The 20000-nt window shown below is 47.7% G+C and overlaps 2 protein-coding genes across 2 annotated transcripts in view; one reads left to right on the top strand and one right to left on the bottom strand.

The window, feature by feature from the left end:
• Nucleotides 1-10397, bottom strand: part of LOC133111062 (GTPase HRas-like) — a 20443-nt gene extending 10046 nt beyond the window's left edge. Inside the window, exon 1 of the mRNA XM_061221224.1 lies at nt 10077-10397. The gene's annotated coding sequence lies outside the window, so the exon portion shown is untranslated. The remainder of the gene's footprint in view (nt 1-10076) is intronic.
• Nucleotides 10398-10596: 199 nt separating this feature from the next.
• lrrc56 (leucine rich repeat containing 56) overlaps nt 10597-20000 on the top strand; it is a 17637-nt gene continuing 8233 nt past the window's right edge. The window contains exons 1-5 of the mRNA XM_061222502.1: nt 10597-10961; nt 12225-12391; nt 15323-15410; nt 17290-17350; nt 19010-19106. Coding sequence (XP_061078486.1) covers nt 12236-12391; nt 15323-15410; nt 17290-17350; nt 19010-19106 — 402 coding nt within the window. The 5' untranslated portion in view covers nt 10597-10961; nt 12225-12235. The remainder of the gene's footprint in view (nt 10962-12224; nt 12392-15322; nt 15411-17289; nt 17351-19009; nt 19107-20000) is intronic.

Genomic DNA, 20000 nt, shown 5'->3' on the forward strand with positions numbered 1-20000 from the left:
GAGACTGTTGTGCGGGAAAATCACAGGAGATAAGCTGCATCTGAGATACTCAAACCACAATCAAACACTGCAACATTTTGCAACAGCCGAACCTCTTGACCACATCTGCATCCTTTAGTTATGCTTTTAAGCTTAGTTTAGTTATAAACATTTGCATTAACAAGCCGGTGTACAGGTCAACCTAAAACCGCTCGCTGTGTGTATACACATGTATTTTAAAAGGACTCAGGAGGGCCCCACAGCCAGTGAAGGGGACCTGCATTCTCGCAGTGCTCCGTATTAAGTAACCCGCGGCGTTGCAGAGACGGCCACAGGGACCGTTGCTGTGACTGAGACGCGGCGCAGTGGCGCACGTAGGACGCCATGGTTACAGCAGCACGTTTCCTGCGAGACGCACGCCGCGGGCGCATCCTGTGAGAGCTGACCCAGACAGCCAGAGTGCAGGTAAGAGGTTAATTATAGAACGCCGCCGCGCCGAGGACTCCGTTACGCACGTGTAATTAACGGTGCCTCGTTAGGCACAGGGGGTCAGAGAGAGGGAGAGAGGGAGAGGGAGAGGGAGAGGGAGAGAGAGAGAGAGAGAGAGAGAGAGGGAGAGAGGGAGGGAGAGAGAGAGAGAGAGACAGAGAGAGAGAGAGAGAGAGGGAGGGAGAGAGAGGGAGAGGGGGAGGGGGAGAGAGAGGGGGGGAGAGAGAGAGAGACAGAGAGGGGGAGAGAGAGAGACAGAGTGAGAGTGTGAGTGAGAGACAGAGAGAGAGAGAGAGAGAGAGAGAGAGGAGGGGGGAGAGGGGGAGAGACAGAGTGAGAGAGAGAGAGGGGGAGGGGGAGAGGGAGAGAGAGGGGGAGAGGGGGAGAGAGAGAGGGAGGGAGAGAGAGAGGGGGAGAGAGAGTGAGAGTGAGAAAGAGAGGAAGGGGGAGAGGGGGAGAGACAGAGACACAGAGGGAGAGACAGAGAGTGAGAGAGGGAGAGACAGAGAGTGAGAGAGGGAGAGGAGAGACAGAGAGTGAGAGTGAGAGTGAGAGAGAGAGAAAGGGCACGTGACTGAAACGTCCACTGCAGGACCTCCCCCAACACGTCCACTGCAGGACCTCCTCCAACACGTCCACTGCAGGACCTCCTCCAACACGTCCACTGCAGGACCTCCTCCAACACGTCCACTGCAGGACCTCCTCCAACACGTCCACTGCAGGACCTCCTCCAACACATCCACTGCAGGACCTCCTAGAACACATCCACTGCAGGACCTCCTCCAACACGTCCACTGCAGGACCTCCTCCAACACATCCACTGCAGGACCTCCAAACCGCCTGACGCTCATTCTGAAAGAACGGCGATCATCTCGTCTTCACAACAAAAAAAACTAAAAAACACAGGTGGCCGAAACATTCAGCCACTGTCTAATCCAGCACGGTACACAAGCTAAAAAGAAAAGGAAAAAGAAAAAAGGAAAAGTGAAATAAAACCGCTGCCTGGCTCGGAATTCCCTGAACACGCACTCCCTATAGCGCCTCCCGGCCCTGTTCCTCCAGCATACACTGCTCTGATCCCCGTCGCTGATCCAACATGGACCCTGCCCTTAGGTATTTATTAAGACTTCTGCGGCCGGAGCCCACCTACTTCAAGGTTCAACGCGTGTGTTCAGAGATGCTCTTCTGTGTGGTTATTTTGCATTACTGTCACCTTCCTGTCAGCTTGAACCAGCCCGGCCCTCCTCCCCTGAACTCTGACCCCTCTCATTCACGAGGCGTTTCTGCCCTCAAACCTGCTGCTCGCTGGATGCCTTGTGTTTTTCGCACCAATTTATGTAAACTCTAGAGACTGTTGAGTATGAAAATCCCAGGAGATCAGTGGTTTCTGAGATACTCAAACCACCCCGTCTGGCACCAACAATCATTCCACAGTCAGTCAGTCAGTCAGTCATTCAGATCATATTTCTTCCCCATTTGGAAGTTTGGTCTGAACAACAACTGAACCCCTTCACTGAATGTAAAGATTGTATTAGGTTATTACATATTATTTAGTTTGTATCCAAAGAGACATACAAGTGCATAGCAAAGGTCATTAGAACAACAACAGAACGGGTTGGATAAGGCGCAATTCACCAAAAAAATCGGTTGTCTAAGCCATGAATATCAAATCCAAAGAGCCAAAGTTCAGTTCAGAGAGGTTGATAGCACCTAGCCAGGTTAACCCACGCAGACTAGGATCCTGACAGGATTTGAGAAAGGGAGACTCACGGCCAGGCATCAATCTGACTTACGGCCTGTCCCGACACGTTTACGCCCAGCTCTGCCGCGTGTGGGCGGGGGCGGGGGGGGGGTTTGAGGGTTCCTGCAGCGGCCCAATCGGGAGCCGGGATCTCGAGGACGGGCGGGCGGGCGGAGGAATCCGGTGAGGAAGAGCCCAGAGCCCAGAGCGCCGACGGCATGACCCCACACGTCAGCGCCGTGTCTGCAGCCCGCACACGCGTGTCTCACCGGGGCGTGTTCCCCGGCCCGCATCCGCCGCACGCCAAAACCGCTGACACGCTGAAGAGTTAAGCTCCTCGTACCTCCAGGTCACAGCGGAAAAGTACTCCGGCCCAGTGGCCAAGTTGCTCGACTTGGGACTTGGAAGGTCGGCAGCCAACGCAAGGCCCTTTGCCTCACACCGCTCCAGGGGAGGGGATCGCCTCCTGCTTAGTCTAATCAACCGCAAGTCGCTTTTACCTAGCTTACGCTTTTATCCACTGTAATGTAATAGAATGTACCGTCTTGGGAATCAAACCCGAAACCTCTCGGGCACAAGTCCGGTTCCCCAGACACGGCGCCGCACCGCGCTGTTGCCCCGAGCGACGGAGGCTACCGACTCGGGTCTCCGGAGAGCGAGCGGCTCGCTGAGACCCAGAGGCTGCTGGGACAAACACAACGCAGCCGACCCGGAGAGCGAGAGCAGGAGCGACACACAGAGCGGTGAGGATCGCCCTGCCTCTGCACTGAGACACAAAACACCGCCATCAACACAGAACTCCAGCCCCCGCGATGCAGAACTAACATTAACAGGTTCAGTTTCGAGAACCCCGTCGTCTGAATCACGGGAGCCATGCTGGAGATTAATTAACCCCTTTGGTAGATCCCCCTTTTTAACTCAAGTCTTAAAATGACGTGCCCAAAATAAATTGGTTACTACTCCTGAGCCCTTTGGACTGCGGGCATAATCCTGGTCTCCTCTAAAAGAACGTTGTTTTCCAGGAGTCCAAATATTCGTTTTTTTTAAAAAGTCCTAGCGATGACACGGACTCTATAGTGTAGTGTGTGTGGTGTGTGTGGCGTGTGTGGCGTGTGTGGCGTGTGTGGTGTGTGCACGGTCAGCTCCAGGCCTGCTGCTCAGGAGGAGCGCTCAGATCTACAGGCTGAACCGCTGCAGTACAGGAGACTGCAGACTGCGGCCCTGTTTAGAGGAAGAGCTGTAACCACAGAGATCTGCAGAGCAGTGCAGCGCAGAGCAGACTTCTTGTTGATCCAAACAAACATACAAATTCATGTTTAATAGCCCCCCCCCCCCCCCCTCATTCCCAACAACAAGGAGGGGGCTTTTCCCATGTCCCAGTGCATGCGTGAGTGTGTGTGTGTGTGTGTGTGTTTGTGTGTGAGAGAGTGAGAGTCTGTGTGTGTGTGTGCGTGTGTGTGCGTGTGTGTGTAAGAGAGAGAGAGTGAGAGTCTGTGTGAGTATGTGTACGTGTGTGTACGTGTGTGTACGTGTGTGTACGTGTGTGTACGTGTGTGTACGTGTGTGTGTGTGTGTGTACGTGTGTGTGTGTGTAGGGGGTACATTCCTCCCCTGCCCCTCCTCCTCCTCTCACACAGACAGTGCAGCAGCTCCTCCCCCTCTCACATTTGAGCCGCAAATTAACCGTTAGTTGCAGTGCATGCTGGGACTGCTGGAGGATCTTAATTACACCTCCCGTCCTCCTCCCCCCCACCAGCGCCTGGGACGACCAGAGAGTTACAGAAAACAACAAACAAACAAAAAACCAAACACACCCCAGAAAGCATCTCTTCACGGGTCACATTCCATCTCCAGTCTGCGATGACCCAGCGCTGAAGAACGCTTCGCGCGCATTCCGATCGTTTCCGCGGCGACGTTATCGAGTTTTACTTCAGCCTCTCCGACATGACGGGTAAAATACCAACGTGACAGGACGAGAGGGGAAAGCACACACGCACACACACACACACACACACGCACGAACACACGCACGAACGCACGCACAGGCTATGCCACAAAGTGCTAAACGTGACCACTTTCAATTCCATAACATTAATACGTCCCAAACTTTAGGGTGCCGTGAACTGGGGGTGTATAAAGTGTATACAAATTACACTTAAATAAAAGCCATGTGCACACAAATTGTTTGATGACGAATGTAAAAATTGTGGTGTACAGAGCCAAATCAAGAAAAATAAATACATGGTCTTCGTCCCGAACGTTATGGAGCTCCCTGGATATATATTTATAGCCACCTCTAAGCAGGGAATATTAGTTCATTTTGAAACCCTATCAGCCCCTGGATGAGGGCAGGGATAGCCTTACAGAGGGCTGACTGAGCCTCAGAGCAGGATGGGGGGGGGGGGGGGGGGGTTTCGTTGTCTGTCAGCGGGGAGAGGAGGGGGGGTGGGGGGGTGGGGGCTGTGACCTGGGTCCAACCTAGAGACATCTGGCCTTATAAAAATAAACAGAAACCTCAGGCTCGGCGTTCTAATCACACGCAGACCGGGGCGAAGCGGCCGAGGGCTTACACCGCGCTACAGCACGGGCCCGGGTTCAACACACACACGCCCACGGCAATGTTAACACACATAAATACCTCACAGTCTCACACACAGGTACAACACACACACACACACACAGTCTAGCTGGCACTGATTCACATTCTTTGTAATCTGCCAATCAAAAGGGAACCAAAAGAGAATAAAATAAAAAAACCTTATTGCTGAAACACTAGCTGAGCCAAAACACGCAGGTTGTGCGCTAGGCGGTCTCTCTGCCAGCTGCCCTGGTTTTGCAGGACGGTAGTTTGCCTGTTATCCCCCCCCCCCCCCCCCGTTAGCACTGACACTACACGACAAGGCCGAAGCCTGTGACGGGTTAATGGCGTGGCACACAGCGCGGTTACAGCGCAGACAGGGACTCGACGCGGCGGCGCGCCAGCCGAAGAACACGCACGCCGAGCGCCCGCCAGGTGCACGCAGCTGATCACAACGCGGCCGGCGCCCTTACGCAAGACGAGAGAAAACCCCGTCCCCGATACACACGAAACAGCCGGCGAGCGAGCGAGCGAGCGCCGTTCTGGTACATTTCCACTGCCTGTGAAACCAGCGAAGATGCCACCGTTCTTCGCGTGTGAGATTGACACGTGCGGTCAGACTCCCTTGTGCAATCCCCCATCCCCCTCCCCTCCCTCGCCTCGGAGAAGTTTCCAAACGAGGTGACGGCCGGGCCCTTAGTCAGACGCCTGCGGCTCGGCGTTTCTGAAGAGCACCGCTCCAGGGCGTGGCCACAGATGTTAAGGAATCCGATTGGTGTAAAATGAGCTCATTGCAGTGATGTCAACACCCTGGACTTACCCCCCCCCCCCCCCCCAAGGACTTAACCCCCCCTGGGAACTTCAGTCATTACACATTTGTGCCAATCATCATGACAAAAGAACCACCAACTCTCCATACAGTATGCTGGACCACAGCAGCAGGCATGCTTTTAGTTTTTGCACATGGATGGGGGCCAATGTAATTCCTTTTTTGAGTCCCAAATACTTTTGAAATGTATTTACAAAACAATTTCTTGGCTTGGAGAAACCGTACCGGGGTTTTTGATTTCTGTTACTTTAGAAATAGTGGCAAAAACATCCACTGTGTGAGGGATGTTACGTCCCAAAATCCGCCCATGTTACAATAACATGTCAGACAGACACAACAACAAAGTCCCTTGTGCTCAAAAGCAAAACAAAGCCCAACAGAAGAAAGTTTTACTTGGACCTCTAAAGTTGTCTGCGAGGTGTGACTGCTTTCAGCACAAGACGGGGAGACGTGGCAGACGCACGCCAACTCTCCCCGCCGAACCGCTGCGAGACAAGGAAAAGAACGTCCAATCGGAAACAACCAGGAAGCAAGTTGCTGAGAGATAAAAATATCACAAGGAATGCTCCAGCCCTTCCCCCGAGCTGGGCCACTGGCATGAGCGTCCGATTGGTTAAGAGATGCGCATTAGCAGAGCTGTGAGCCTATGGCAGGGATAATTGATTTGAATGGAGTGAAGATGGAGAGTTGAGACTCTCCTGGGGAGGAGGGGGGGGGCTGTATATGTGAGACTGGAACACAGAGAGACAAGGCCATCATGTATACCCTCATCCCCTCCTTGACCACCCCCACCCCCTTTTTCAAATGACATCATTCCCTATATACGCCATAGATACAACAAGTACGAATGTTCCTCCCCCCAACCCTAACCATAACCGACAAGAAGCCTGCAAACACACAGCTCATGAGGATTTCAAATCAGTTTGAAGCCTTGCTGTGTGGTTTAAAGCAGTTTACACAACGCTGCAGGATGAAAATCACTGACACCACGGTGCTGAACGGAGACACACGTACCGCGATACAGCTCCCACACACACCTACTTCAGTACCACACACACCTACTTCAGTACCACACACACCTACCACAAGTGCAAAGCAGGGGGTACGACACAGTACAAAAAATATTACTGATGACTGAACGTCAAATCTCGTGGAGCACTAATGAACGGAAAAAGCACGTCCAGTCCCTTCCCAAATGATTAGCTGAGGTCTTTGGAGGAAAAGAAAGTTCTAAGAATCTGGCTTTTTTTTTTTTCCTCTTTGCCTGCTGTCACACTTTTCAAGAATACCCCCCTGCCCAAGTGCTGAGAATTATCCCAGGTGGCAAACGTGTTGCAGATGTTGGCCCGCAGGGGCCAGACTTTACGTCCCAAAAATGGCAAAAGGCTCATTTTCTGCCCAGGAAACATGCTTTGTATGTATCAAACTGATGCAATGAGCTGTAGCCTTCGTACGTAAGACGTTAAATTCAGGCGTACTGTGACCGCACCAACACACTCTTGTCAAGCCGAATTTTTTCACATACGTAAATCTGGCCCCAAGTGTCTCGGCCCCCCCAGTGTGGTGAGGAGGGCAGCAGGGGGCTCCAGAATGGGGGGGATGTGACCTTTTTTATAAACTGGGGGGGGGGGGGGGGGCTGTCCTTTTCAGGTTGAACCGCCATTAGGCCAGTAACAAACAAAAGAGCACCTCTGCAGCAACCCCATTCAGGCCCTCAAAGCCTGTGCACTGCAGTGACATCAGGAGGGCAATGTGAGGACACCAGCTCTCAACTGCCATGAATCAGCCAGCGCCTTCAACCAGCCATTAACTAGCCAACGGCGTCAACCATTATCAATTGCCGCTAACCAGCCAACGGCAGCGCTATGAACTGCCATTACCCAGCCAACGGCACCGACCACGATCAACTGCCCCCAACCAGCCAATGGCACCAACCGCTCTCAACTGCCACTAACCTGCCAACCGCTATCAACTGCCACTAAACCAGCCAACAGCATTAACTACAATAAACTGCCACTAACCAGCCAACAGCATTAACTACAATAAACTGCCACTAACCAGCCAACAGCACCAACTGCTATCAACTGCCACTAACCAGCCACTGGCACCACTAACAACAGCCAACACCAAGCCTATGAACCACCATCAACCAACCAACCCCATCAACCGCCATGAAATACTTAGGAGCAGCCCTTAGGAGAATGCTGGAACTTCGGCTCAGTGGGGCTGTCACTGTTCCAAACAAACCGCTTTAGTTCACATTTTCCTGGGATTTACTATATTTACCATCTATATTATTTTGTAAAGCCTACATCATTTGGCAGGTGATTAGTAGCATTTGGAATAACAGATATAAACAACATAAAAGCAGCATGGCTTAAAGGGCCGTTGGTCGCAAAGCCTAAAAGATCCCAATCGCAGAAGAATCTCACAGGACCAGAATCCTCTGTTACCTAATTTCTGCCCGGCATCAAGCATCTTAAACTCACTGTGATTTCCTCTAAAACCTCTCCACTACACACAGGGCAGGGTACCTGCCTGGCTGAAGTACACCGACAATGCAGCCTCCTCAGTGTGTCTTGTTTCAAACAAACACAATGGCGACGTTTAGAGGGGCCACCAAATGTGTCCACACATACAGAACGGCAGACAATGACGCTCGCTGCTCATCAATTGGCGCACAAAGCAACTGACAACTGCACTACTGATCTGCCGGACCGAATGCAAGTCCCTGCTGAACGAGTGGTACAGGACGCAGTCTTCACCGTGCCCAATATAGGATACTTCTGAGAACACCAGAAAAGCCACGAAAATCTGACCTCCACATGCAAACCCACGGAGATAGAATTATAGCGAAGGCGAGATAGATATTCGGTAGGCCAACAGTGAATCGGGCTCGAGGAGACCAAATGAGATACAAATTAATCACGGCCTCAACCAATGTTTAGATTCATCTCATTTTCCAATTGTATTGCTACAGAGCAAACTGTTCCCAGGGCTACTCAACAGGGAACATGTTACCATTCTCCATTGTGAAGTGAAATAAATAAATAAAATTGTCGTCAAATTATTATTCTGAAAAAAGAATTCGTCAAATGTTTCATTATTATTCTGTTCAGTTTTAAACGCGCTATGCACCACGGTCAGTGCCTGCAAATTACGCAATGATTCCCCACTTCAGGCGCGAACTGACGAATTGTTCATTTATGTAGATGCCATAAATATGTGACCGGAGGTCGAATATTACCAGATTCGTGTTGTAATTCGCAGGATTACACAGACTCCGTGAAAATGAAGAGAAACACGCCAGTGAGATTTTTCCGAACAAGTGCAACAAGAACAAACTGAAAGCCTTAACTTACTTAGTTTAGGCTACATGCAGGCTAATTTGCAAAAATGAAATAAAAATGATGTTTATGCGACTCCTTGGTACCGCCATATCTGCTTGCATTTGTTTCGTCCTCAAATGTTATGAAAGCTTTTGTGTCTTCTCTCAAACGGTAATAATTGCGGCGCATATGCATTATCGGTATCAGACGTTTATTACATTTCTGAAAACGGCTCGTAAATTTGTAACAAGTAGGCTACAGTTTAGCCGCTGCCTCTGTTGTATACAAGAGGCTATGTGGGGTGTTGTTTGCTTATCTGTGCTACATGAACACACTAACGGATGCGATCTCAAAACCCAAACAACTTGCTGTTCGGCAAATTATAAAAAAGGAAAACTGACAGCGTCAAATCTCTTTCTAAATCAAATGCCGAGTAATGGAATGCGACTTCCGCAGTGCTCGGAGGTTTCAGTTTTACTGTGACGGGGCGTCACCCTGGTGCTAGCGAGCATACATCCAAATGACACAGGCGCAGTCAAGAACAAAACGTAAACTGGCAATAACAAGACAATTTTTTTGCACAGTTTGAACAACTGGCCAATGTTCCAACTCGAAAAATATTCAATAAAAAAAAAAATACAGGCGGTGTGTTTTTTGGTGTTTCTGGAGAACGTGTCTTTGTTTATTGGTCTCGAGAAAATATCAATAGCCTAAAGGCTATAGCTAGCCTTACCCCTGAAGTTCAACGAACCAAAAATTGCAGACAGATCGACTAATCACTGTGTTCGATTTCACTGGGCAATCCAATGTACACAGTCAAAGTTGAAGGGAATATTGGAAAAATAAAAACATTTAAGACATAAATCCCTGTTCTAACAGTTGTAACTACAATATTTTGAGTTAACACAGCCCGTGAATTGACTGGATTAAGCCATTAAAGCAAAAAAGGTACGCCGCATTCTGTTGTAACGTTATCCAAATCCGTTTTGATTTTGGCTGGTTTCGCCGCTTTCCAGTGTTTGCGCAGTACAATGCCAATACAGCAAGCTTATTTATACCTTCAATGTAGTATCTGAGCCTCGTCTAACACGGTGTAGAATGTGAGAAGAAGGAACACAACGTTATACTTACAACAAACAGCGTCTCCTAATTAGCAACGGCGATGTGTTCCTCGGGGGGACAGACAATGTAGTCAATAACGTTAAGCAAGGCAAGCAAGAAAAAAAATCCACAAATCGTGTTCCAGTCCGCCGCACGCCCAGAACTCGTTTTAAAACGATAAAGACTATTTTTTTAACAGTTTCCTGCAATACTTTCACGGGAAAATCCGCCGGCCACTATACATTTACCACTTGCTCCCGGTGAGGTCAGGACGTAATGATTTCAACACGGTATAGAAAAAAAAGCAGCTCGATTGTAGAATCGCAGCAGCCCACGCCCAGTCCTACACGACAGAACCGCCCCATGAGCACACTGGCTTCTCCTCTTCGTCCGCCGTTAAGCACAGTAGCAGGCTCCATTGGACAGTTTTTTTTTACCAAATAAAAAGCGGGCACGAAGGAGGAGCATTTAATTGGGCGTCCCAAATTCATCACATAAGCGGTACCGGTTTTAAAGCCAAAACACAATATTACACAGAACTCGCCAAATCGCCATTGATGAAAGACAGTCTTTTTTTTTTTTTTAGTGCGGGGGTGCTAAATCCGTTGAGTGTAAAATTATTTATTCCGCGTTAGCTATATCATTGGTAGGTTACTGCTTGAATTGAGCTATTCGTAAATAGCTATTCTTCATTCAGTACGTAGTGATCATATTGCCCGTTACATTAAACTTGTTTCAATGTATGCCCAAGGGAGGGCTGGTGGATTGTCCATTCATACTACATTTCCCAGAAGCCACAGTCCCCTCGCAGTATCCAGGAAGTATTGTGCCCGTCGTCAACCAAACTAAGGAGTGTTCTGGGCTTGGACTTACAGATGTAATACATGGAAATGTGCATATTTTTGGTTTTGTGAGGTAAGGAGCGCAGTTAACACTTGGGTAAATGAATAGGTGGGGTGTTGGTAATATATGGTGCAGGATAAAACCTACAAATTCTAACGTGAGTAAAGTAACGTTTGAATAGGTAGGCTAGGAAAGTTAGTTATCTAGCTAACACAAACTTGACAAAACGTTACCTAATTGGATATATGAATGGAAAAGATTAGTTGCATGTAAAGTGTGATTATACAGCCTATACGGTTCCATCGTGATAGTGTCCTTATATGAACTGTTTTGTTGTCGTGTCTACAGATAGCTTAACTGCAAATGTTCGCTGTTCGTTCATACAGAGCCAGACTGAACGAAAGATTTTGACTATGGTTTTTAATTTCGTTCTGGTAATGTACAGCGTCATACATCTTGTAAAAACGGTTTTCAGCCTTGGCGGGCTCGTATGCATGGGTGTTATACGGTTTTGGGGCTTATATATATTTGTTACACTTAGTGACCGCTTTATTAGGGAGATCTACGATCCATCTAGTTAAATATCTAACCGTCATGTGGTTGCTACTCAATACATGAAATCATACAGCCATTGCATACAGCAGGTTCAGTTTATTTCTTCCCCATCAGAATGGGGAATAAATGTGACAGTGACTTTAGAAAGTGGAATGACTGTTGGTGGTAGACGGGGTGGCTTGAGCATCTCCTGTGATTTTCACACACAGTCTCTCGAGTTAACAGAAAGTGGTGCAAAACGTTAATGAGAGGTCAGAGGAGAATGGCCAGACTGGTTCATGCTGACAGGAAGGCGACAGTAACTCAAATAACCACGCATTATAACATTGGTTTGCAGAAGAGCATCTCTTAACACACAAGGCGTCAAACCTTGAAGGTCTAATAAATGCCAAATTAAGTGGTCACTCAGTGTAGGCTACAAAATAACAGTGAATTTCAGGCCGCTGTATGTAATAATAATGAATAATATATTAATTTTCAATTTAGCTGTCGCTTTTATCTAAAGCGACTTACAGTTGATTAGACTAAGTAAAGGACAATCGCTCTGGAGCAATGTGGGGCTAAGGGCCTTGCTCAAGGGCTCAACAGCGGTGCGGATCTTATCATAGCTGCACCGGGGCCTGAGCCACCAACCTTCCAGGTCCCAGGTCAAGCATCAACAGGCTGCCCCGATGTACAGTATGTGCAACAAGCACCCATGTTCAGACTGTCAAAACAATCTTTAAAATGAGAGGAACAACCAAACGACACGGCACTTAACAGCAGCATTATGTATTTCAGGTGTTGAGAAGATGTGGCGTTCTTTGGACTCCACCATGTTTGTGCGACCCGGCACACCGTGTGTGTCGGTAACTGAGCTCAGTGGGTCCGGCCAGATAAATCCCACTCCGAGCGCTTATGAGGACTCTGATCACCTGGTGGAGCTCTACCTCTCCCCGGAGAAACTGGTAGGATTCTTCACTTCGTATTTCAAGAGCCATCTCTCATGTGTACATACATAACTCAGTATGGCAATGGTAGGAGGCCAAGACGCAGTATGAAGAGGTGGGTCTTTAGTTTAGTTTAGACACACACATACACACAAAACCACACATCATACACACACACACACACACACACACACACAAAACCACACATCATACACACACACACACACACACACACACAAAACCACACATCATACACACACACACACAAAACCACACATCATACACACAAACATCACACACATCACACCACGCACACACACACAAAACCACACATCATACACACACACACACAAAACCACACATACACACAAAACCACACATCACACCACGCACACACACACAAAACCACACATCACACCACACACACACACAAAACCACACATCACACACATAATGTTTGGGACAAAGACCCATCATTTATTAAATGAGCCTCAAACCACCGTGCTGCTGTCAGATATGCAGTAGATAAATAATTTTAAATAAATAAACAAATTTTCCGGTTGAACTCAACGGAAAAAATATTCAGGAGAAACAATTATTCTAATTTCTACTGCATATCTGACAGCAGCACGATGATTTAAGGCTCATTTGATACTTGGACCATTTAGCCAACAAATCTGTTCCTTACAGTAGGCCTATCTGCATAATTTATAACTGAATCTAGTTCCACCCCCAATTCCCATAGAGATCCATTCAAATGCAAAGTTTTAGTATCACTTATAGGACAACCTGAAAATAAGATATCCAGACTCTGATGATGTTGATGGGTCACAGACATCAGGAAGTCATGGCATGCAAAGGATATCCAACAGATATGGGTGGACTATGTATAAACACTGCTGTAATTTCTCCATGATCAAACAGAAATGTATAAAAATGCCCTTTATTAAAATCTGGCAATGTGCACTTTAACCACATGTGATTTTTAAAAAAATTACAAATCTCAAATTGTGGAGTACAGAGATAAATAAATAAATGATGGGTCCCCAAACATTATGGAGGGCATAGTATATACATCACATATACACACACCACATATACACACTTACATATATACACACACACACACACACACACACACACACACACACACACACACCACATACACACAATCACACATAATGTCATACATCCAAACACACACACACACACACACACACACACACACACACACACACACGCCTCTCTGTGAAGGATTCATGACTCACACGCCTCAAACAGTCCCCGTTCACATGGGAGAAGTTGTACAATATTGCCTCTTAGGCCGGGAACATGCAATGGCTAATGCACAACAGCCTTCTGTAAATATGACAGGGACCCATAAATGAAGAGAAATGGCCCTCTCGCACTGTCTCTGTTCTTCTGCGCGGCATTAAATTATTTAGTTGGGTTTATAAATCATGCTGCGTCGTTGTCTGGTCAGTACGCCGTTGTGTTCTTTGAGTAAAATTGCTTTGTTGATAAGAAGCCCAGCTGCACACACTGAGGACGATCTGGGCCTTTGGCTGCTGGGAGATTTGATTTATTGTCCTTGTCTCTTTGGTGCTCTGATTAAGCTGGCCTGAAAGGCACATGAGGGGGAAAAAAAACAAAAAACATGTTTTATAGCAACAATATCTAAAGGCAGCCTTAAGCTCATTACTCCTTCTAAAAAGGGGAGGTGTGGTCATACGCATTCATTTTTAGATGAAAGTGATTTTCATTTTGTGGAATGGAAAAATTTAGCTTTAAAGTTTGGGATGCAGTGTGTGTGTGTGTGTGTGCGCGCACGCCCATATGTGTGTGAGTGTCTGCCCATTCATAACCATAACAACAAACAACAACAAAGATGAAATCTTTCCTTGTCCTACGACAATAACAAGTTTTGACAGAAAACAGAATTGGTGATGAGTAGCATTACTTTGACCTTTTTTGTTTTGTTGTTGGAGTGAAATATGGGCAGTCTGTAGAGGTATATGTGTCTTAGTCTCTGTATGTGACAGGTGACATGTCTTAGTCTCTGTATGTGACAGGTGACATGTCTTAGTCTCTGTATGTGACAGGTGACGTGTCTTAGTTTCTGTATGTGACAGGTGACGTGTCTTCGTCTCTGTATGTGACAGGTGACATGTGTTAGTCTCTGTATGTGACAGGTGACGTGTGTTAGTCTCTGTGTGTGACAGGTGACGTGTGTTAGTCTCTGTATGTGACAGGTGACATGTTTTAGTCTCTGTATGTGACAGGTGACGTGTGTTAGTCTCTGTATGTGACAGGTGACATGTGTTAGTCTCTGTATGGGACAGGTGACATGTTTTAGTCTCTGTATGTGACAGGTGACGTGTGTTAGTCTCTGTATGTGACAGGTGACATGTTTTAGTCTCTGTATGTGACAGGTGACGTGTGTTAGTCTCTGTATGTGACAGGTGACATGTGTTAGTCTCTGTATGGGACAGGTGACATGTTTTAGTCTCTGTATGTGACAGGTGACGTGTGTTAGTCTCTGTATGTGACAGGTGACGTGTGTTAGTCTCTGTATGGGACAGGTGACATGTTTTAGTCTCTGTATGTGACAGGTGACGTGTGTTAGTCTCTGTATGTGACAGGTGACGTGTGTTAGTCTCTGTATGTGACAGGTGACGTGTCTTAGTTTCTGTATGTGACAGGTGACGTGTGTTAGTCTCTGTATGTGACAGGTGACGTGTGTTAGTCTCTGTATGTGACAGGTGACGTGTGTTAGTCTCTGTATGTGACAGGTGACATGTCTTAGTCTCTGTATGTGACAGGTGACATGTGTTAGTCTCTGTATGTGACAGGTGACGTGTCTTAGTCTCTGTATGTGACAGGTGACGTGTCTTAGTCTCTGTATGTGACAGGTGACGTGTGTTAGTCTCTGTATGTGACTCTTCTCAGAGAGCGCTGACGGGTGTTGAGGACCTGGGACAGGTGACTACGCTGGACATGTGTGTGGACACGCGGGAGAACACCCTGGGAAACTTTGGTGAGATGGATCGACTGGATGCACACACCACACACACATCTCACACACACACACACGCACACACCACACACACATCTCACACACACACGCACGCACGCACGCACGCACGCACACACGCACACATGCACGCACTCACACACACTCACACACACATTACATTATATTAATGGCATATATACATACAGTTGATTAGACTAAGCAGGAGACAATCCTCCCCTGGAGCAATGCAGGGTTAAGGGCCTTGCTCAAGGGCCCAACGGCTGTGCGGATCTTATTGTGGCTACACTAGGATTAGAACCACCGACCTTGTGGGTCCCAGTCATGTACCTTAACCACTACGCTACAGGCGGTCCCATACATATTTCACACATATATCACAGACACACATCACACACACATACTTCACACATAGATATCTCACACACACACAAATATCTCACACATGCGCGCGCACACACACACACACACACACACCACACTCATATCTCACACACGCACACACGCCACATTCAAACCCAATGTGCGACTTCAGGTAACCATACAACATCATTTCTTGAAGCACTTTTGTAGTTTCATGCATATCTGAGCAAAGCCATTCATGAGACCCGCCCACAGAGACTCGCCCCGTTGTCCTCACTCAGATGAGCCCTCTGATCGAGGTTGGGGTGGAGCAGGGGTGTCCGGAAATGGCCGGCGTGGGTGCAGGGTTTTTGTTTTAGCCCAGCACCACAACACCTGATCTGACTACTTAACTAATCATGGTCTTCAGACAACACCGTGCCTGGTGGGTAGAATCAGGTGTCAGAGGGCTTGGCCTAAAACAAAAACCTGCGACCACACTGGCCATTTTCAGATAGGATTAGACACCCCTGGGCGAGAGCAAAGCCTGATTATGGTGAAGAAGCACAGGTGAGTCTTACAGGTGAGATAGTGTTACTGTACAGGAGTCAAACGGAAAGGCCTGCAGGTGTTGGCAGTGTTTCGACAGTCCGTACAGCAGGCTATGACAGCTGGGATCGGTCAGACTGATGGTGCTTCACCCATGACGTCAGAAGACACATATTTCACACACTGATAAGCAGAGGGGCAAACAAGCCTGGATTGCAACACACACTTGTTTAGATATGCGGGAGGCTGGTGTGTGTGTGTGTGTGTGTGTGTGTGTGTGTGTGTGTATATGAGGTCATAGAGTGTATGTTTTATGTGCTTGTATTTGTCTGTGTGTGCATGCATGGTTATTGAGTGTGTGTGTCCCTGTGTATATGTATATGTATCTATGTGTTTGTGTGTGTATGTTGTTATTGAGTGTATGTGTGTATGTGTGTATATGTGCGTGTATTTGTGTGTGCATGCATGGTTATTGAGTGTGTGTGTGTCCGTGTGTATATGTATATGTGTGTGTATATATATATGTATGTGTGTGTATGTGCGTGTATTTGTGCGTGCATGCATGGTTATTGAGTGTTTTGCGTGTGTATGTATGTATGTATATATGTGTGTGTGTGTGTGTTTGTTTATGTTGTTATTGAGTGTGTGTGTGTGTCCGTGTGTATGTGTATATGTGTGTATATGTATATGTGTGTGTGTGTGTGTGTGTATGTTGTTATTGAGTATGTGTGTATATGTGCATGTATTTGTGTGTGCATGCGTGGTTATTGTGTGTGTGTGTGTGTGTGTGTGTGTGTGTGTGGAGAGGGGGATCCGACAGTCTTGCACCAGATTCCCGAATGACCTGGAGCGTGCCTGAGGTCAGTGAGAGGAAGGAGTGATGAATCAGTGTGGTGAATCAGTGTGGTGAATCCAGGTCTGAATCAGTCTGCCCTGTGTCACAGAGCTCATTCTGAGGAGAACCGGTCTGTTTTATCTGCTCATCTCTCAGGTTCCTACCTGCCCAGTCTGGCCCATCTGAAGGTGAACAACAGCTTGATTACGTCCGTGCGGTAAGGCATTCCCCTCTCCCAAACTTTCCTACGTCAGTGAGGCAGGACTTCCCCCACTCTGTACCTCCCTACATGTAGCAGCACCATCCCTGAAGATCCAGTCAGCCCACGTCAGGGAACACGAAACAGCCAACGTGTCTGTCTATGCCGTGAAGTACTTTGGGCTACAGGTTCATAGTATGATCGATGGAATTTGGAATGGATTTTCTTTGAGTATTTTGGAAAATAAGGACCAATATATTGTCGGCTACACAGTGCGTGCCAAGATACCAATCGTACCCTGAGACGTTGGGCCTTGCCAAGCTGATTCATAGATTCTGTTGAACGTCCAGCCAGGAGTGTTCCTTGCGGTCGTATTATCTTGTCAAAAAAACACCATATGTGTCATGTCAGAATACTTCTGTTGCAATGGTGGGACCACTCACTTCCCCGTCTAAAGCAGTTGCTGAGATACAAACAGGTGTCAAGTGTCCCACACAGAGAAAATCCAGGTAGTCATTTGTTCTCTTGTTGCCAAGTAAATCTCACAGACCAATTGGAGGGGGTCACACTGTGTGAGTTGTTGCCTGTCCTACCCAATCACATTCTTCCCATGCAACGAAGATCGTGATTAATCCCAGATCCATGGGTTAGTCCCGGAAGGTCCCGGAAGATCCCGGCAATCGTTTCTCTCGGGCTTGGGTTGCGTGCGATCGCGCTTTTCGGAATGTTTCGCGTCGGTGCCAGAATCTCTCGACCTCCCCCACAGATGGGACACGGGGCCTTGCAACGGTCACATTCACTTTCGGTGAGCCGCGCTGCGGACCGCAGATGGAGTTGTAAACTTGGCGGTAGCCTTTGAACCGTTCGGGGGAAAAAAAAGAAAAAGGAAGTGTGCACTCCGCCCAGGCCGTCTGGGGGATGGAGGTCAAGGTCACCTCTCCTTCACACAGCTGCGTGCTGGAAATGTGCTGCTTCCTTTGGACTGGTCTCACTGCTGCTTTTAGGGGTGGGTCACAGTTTACACACGGTCCCTATGCATTAAGTACCACCACTGCTGCTGCTTTTAGGGTAGGGTCAGCATTTTCACACGGTCCCTCTGCATTAAGTACCACCACTGCTGCTGCTGCTGCTTTTAGGGTAGAGTCAGCATTTACACACGGTCCCTATGCATTAAGTATCACCACTGCTGTTTTTAGGGGTGGGTCAGCATTTACACACGGTCCCTATGCATTAAGTATCACCACTGCTGTTTTTAGGGGTGGGTCAGCATTTACACACGGTCCCTATGCATTAAGTATCACCACTGCTGTTTTTAGGGGTGGGTCAGCATTTACACACGGTCCCTCTGCATTAAGTATCAGCACTGCTGTTTTTAGGGGTGGGTCAGCATTTACACACGGTCCCTCTGCATTAAGTATCAGCACTGCTGCTTTTAGAGTAGAGTCAGAGTTTACACACGGTCCCTTTAGAGCCAAAATGAATGAGCACAAATTAGTCCTTTATTAACCTACTCCAAAATGTGTGAAAATTGAACTCTGCCTGTACCGTACTGATTGCATAGTGCTCCCTTTTTTAGTGAGGGGGAAATGGTTAGGGAGGGGGACAGGTGTGGGGAGGGGGTGTTGGGGAGGGGGTGTTGTGGCGGGGGCTGTCTGACGCTGGTGTGCGTCTCCGTAGGGACCTGGGAACGACACTGTCCCACCTGCAGGCGCTGTGGATGTCCCGCTGTGGACTGGCAGACCTGGACGGCATCCCGTCTTTCACCTCCCTTAAGGTACCGTGTGTGTGTGTGTGTGCGCGCGTGTGTGTGGGTGTGTGTGTGCGTGTGGGGAGGAGGGGGTCATTGTAGCCCCAAACTGTCTTTTCCAAAGCAGTTTCTTGGAATTTGGGTCAATTTCATTAAAATAGTGAACTCTAAAATATGTTGGACGTTATGAATGATTTTCACTTCATAAATTGGCCTTCAGTTCATTTTTTAAAAGCTGAACTGGAATTGACCCCAACTCAGCTTCTAAGAGCCAAGAGTCTTTGATGACACTGTTGAATACTCTAGCATAGTCAGTGTAGAGTACCCAGCACATGTTAAACGTTTGGGTACTGTAGTGTATTGAGTCTTGAGATTACCCAGCACATGTTAAATGTTTGGATACTGTAGTGTAGTGAGTCTTGAGATTACCCAGCACATGTTAAATGTTTGGATACTGTAGTGTAGTGAGTCTTGAGATTACCCAGCACATGTTAAATGTTTGAAAACTGTAGTGTAGTGAGTCTTGAGATTACCCAGCACATGTTAAATGTTTGGATACTGTAGTGTAGTGAGTCTTGAGATTACCCAGCACATGTTAAATGTTTGGATACTGTAGTGTACGGCACCTGGTCCTGAACACCCTTAATGGGCGTGGCCTCAATGATAAACCACAGGCCACCACTCGTGCCTGAAGATGACTCAATTCTCACAATTCCTACATGCACTCACTCACACACTCACACTCACACTCACACTCACACTCACACTCACACTCACACTCACTCACTCACTCACTCACTCACTCACTCACTCACTCACTCACACTCACTCACACACTCACTCACACACTCACTCACACACTCACACTCACTCACACACTCACACTCACACTCACACACTCTCACTCTCACTCTCACTCTC

The sequence above is a fragment of the Conger conger genome, chromosome 15, assembly GCF_963514075.1.
Source record: "Conger conger chromosome 15, fConCon1.1, whole genome shotgun sequence".
Taxonomy (NCBI): Eukaryota; Metazoa; Chordata; class Actinopteri; order Anguilliformes; family Congridae; genus Conger; species Conger conger.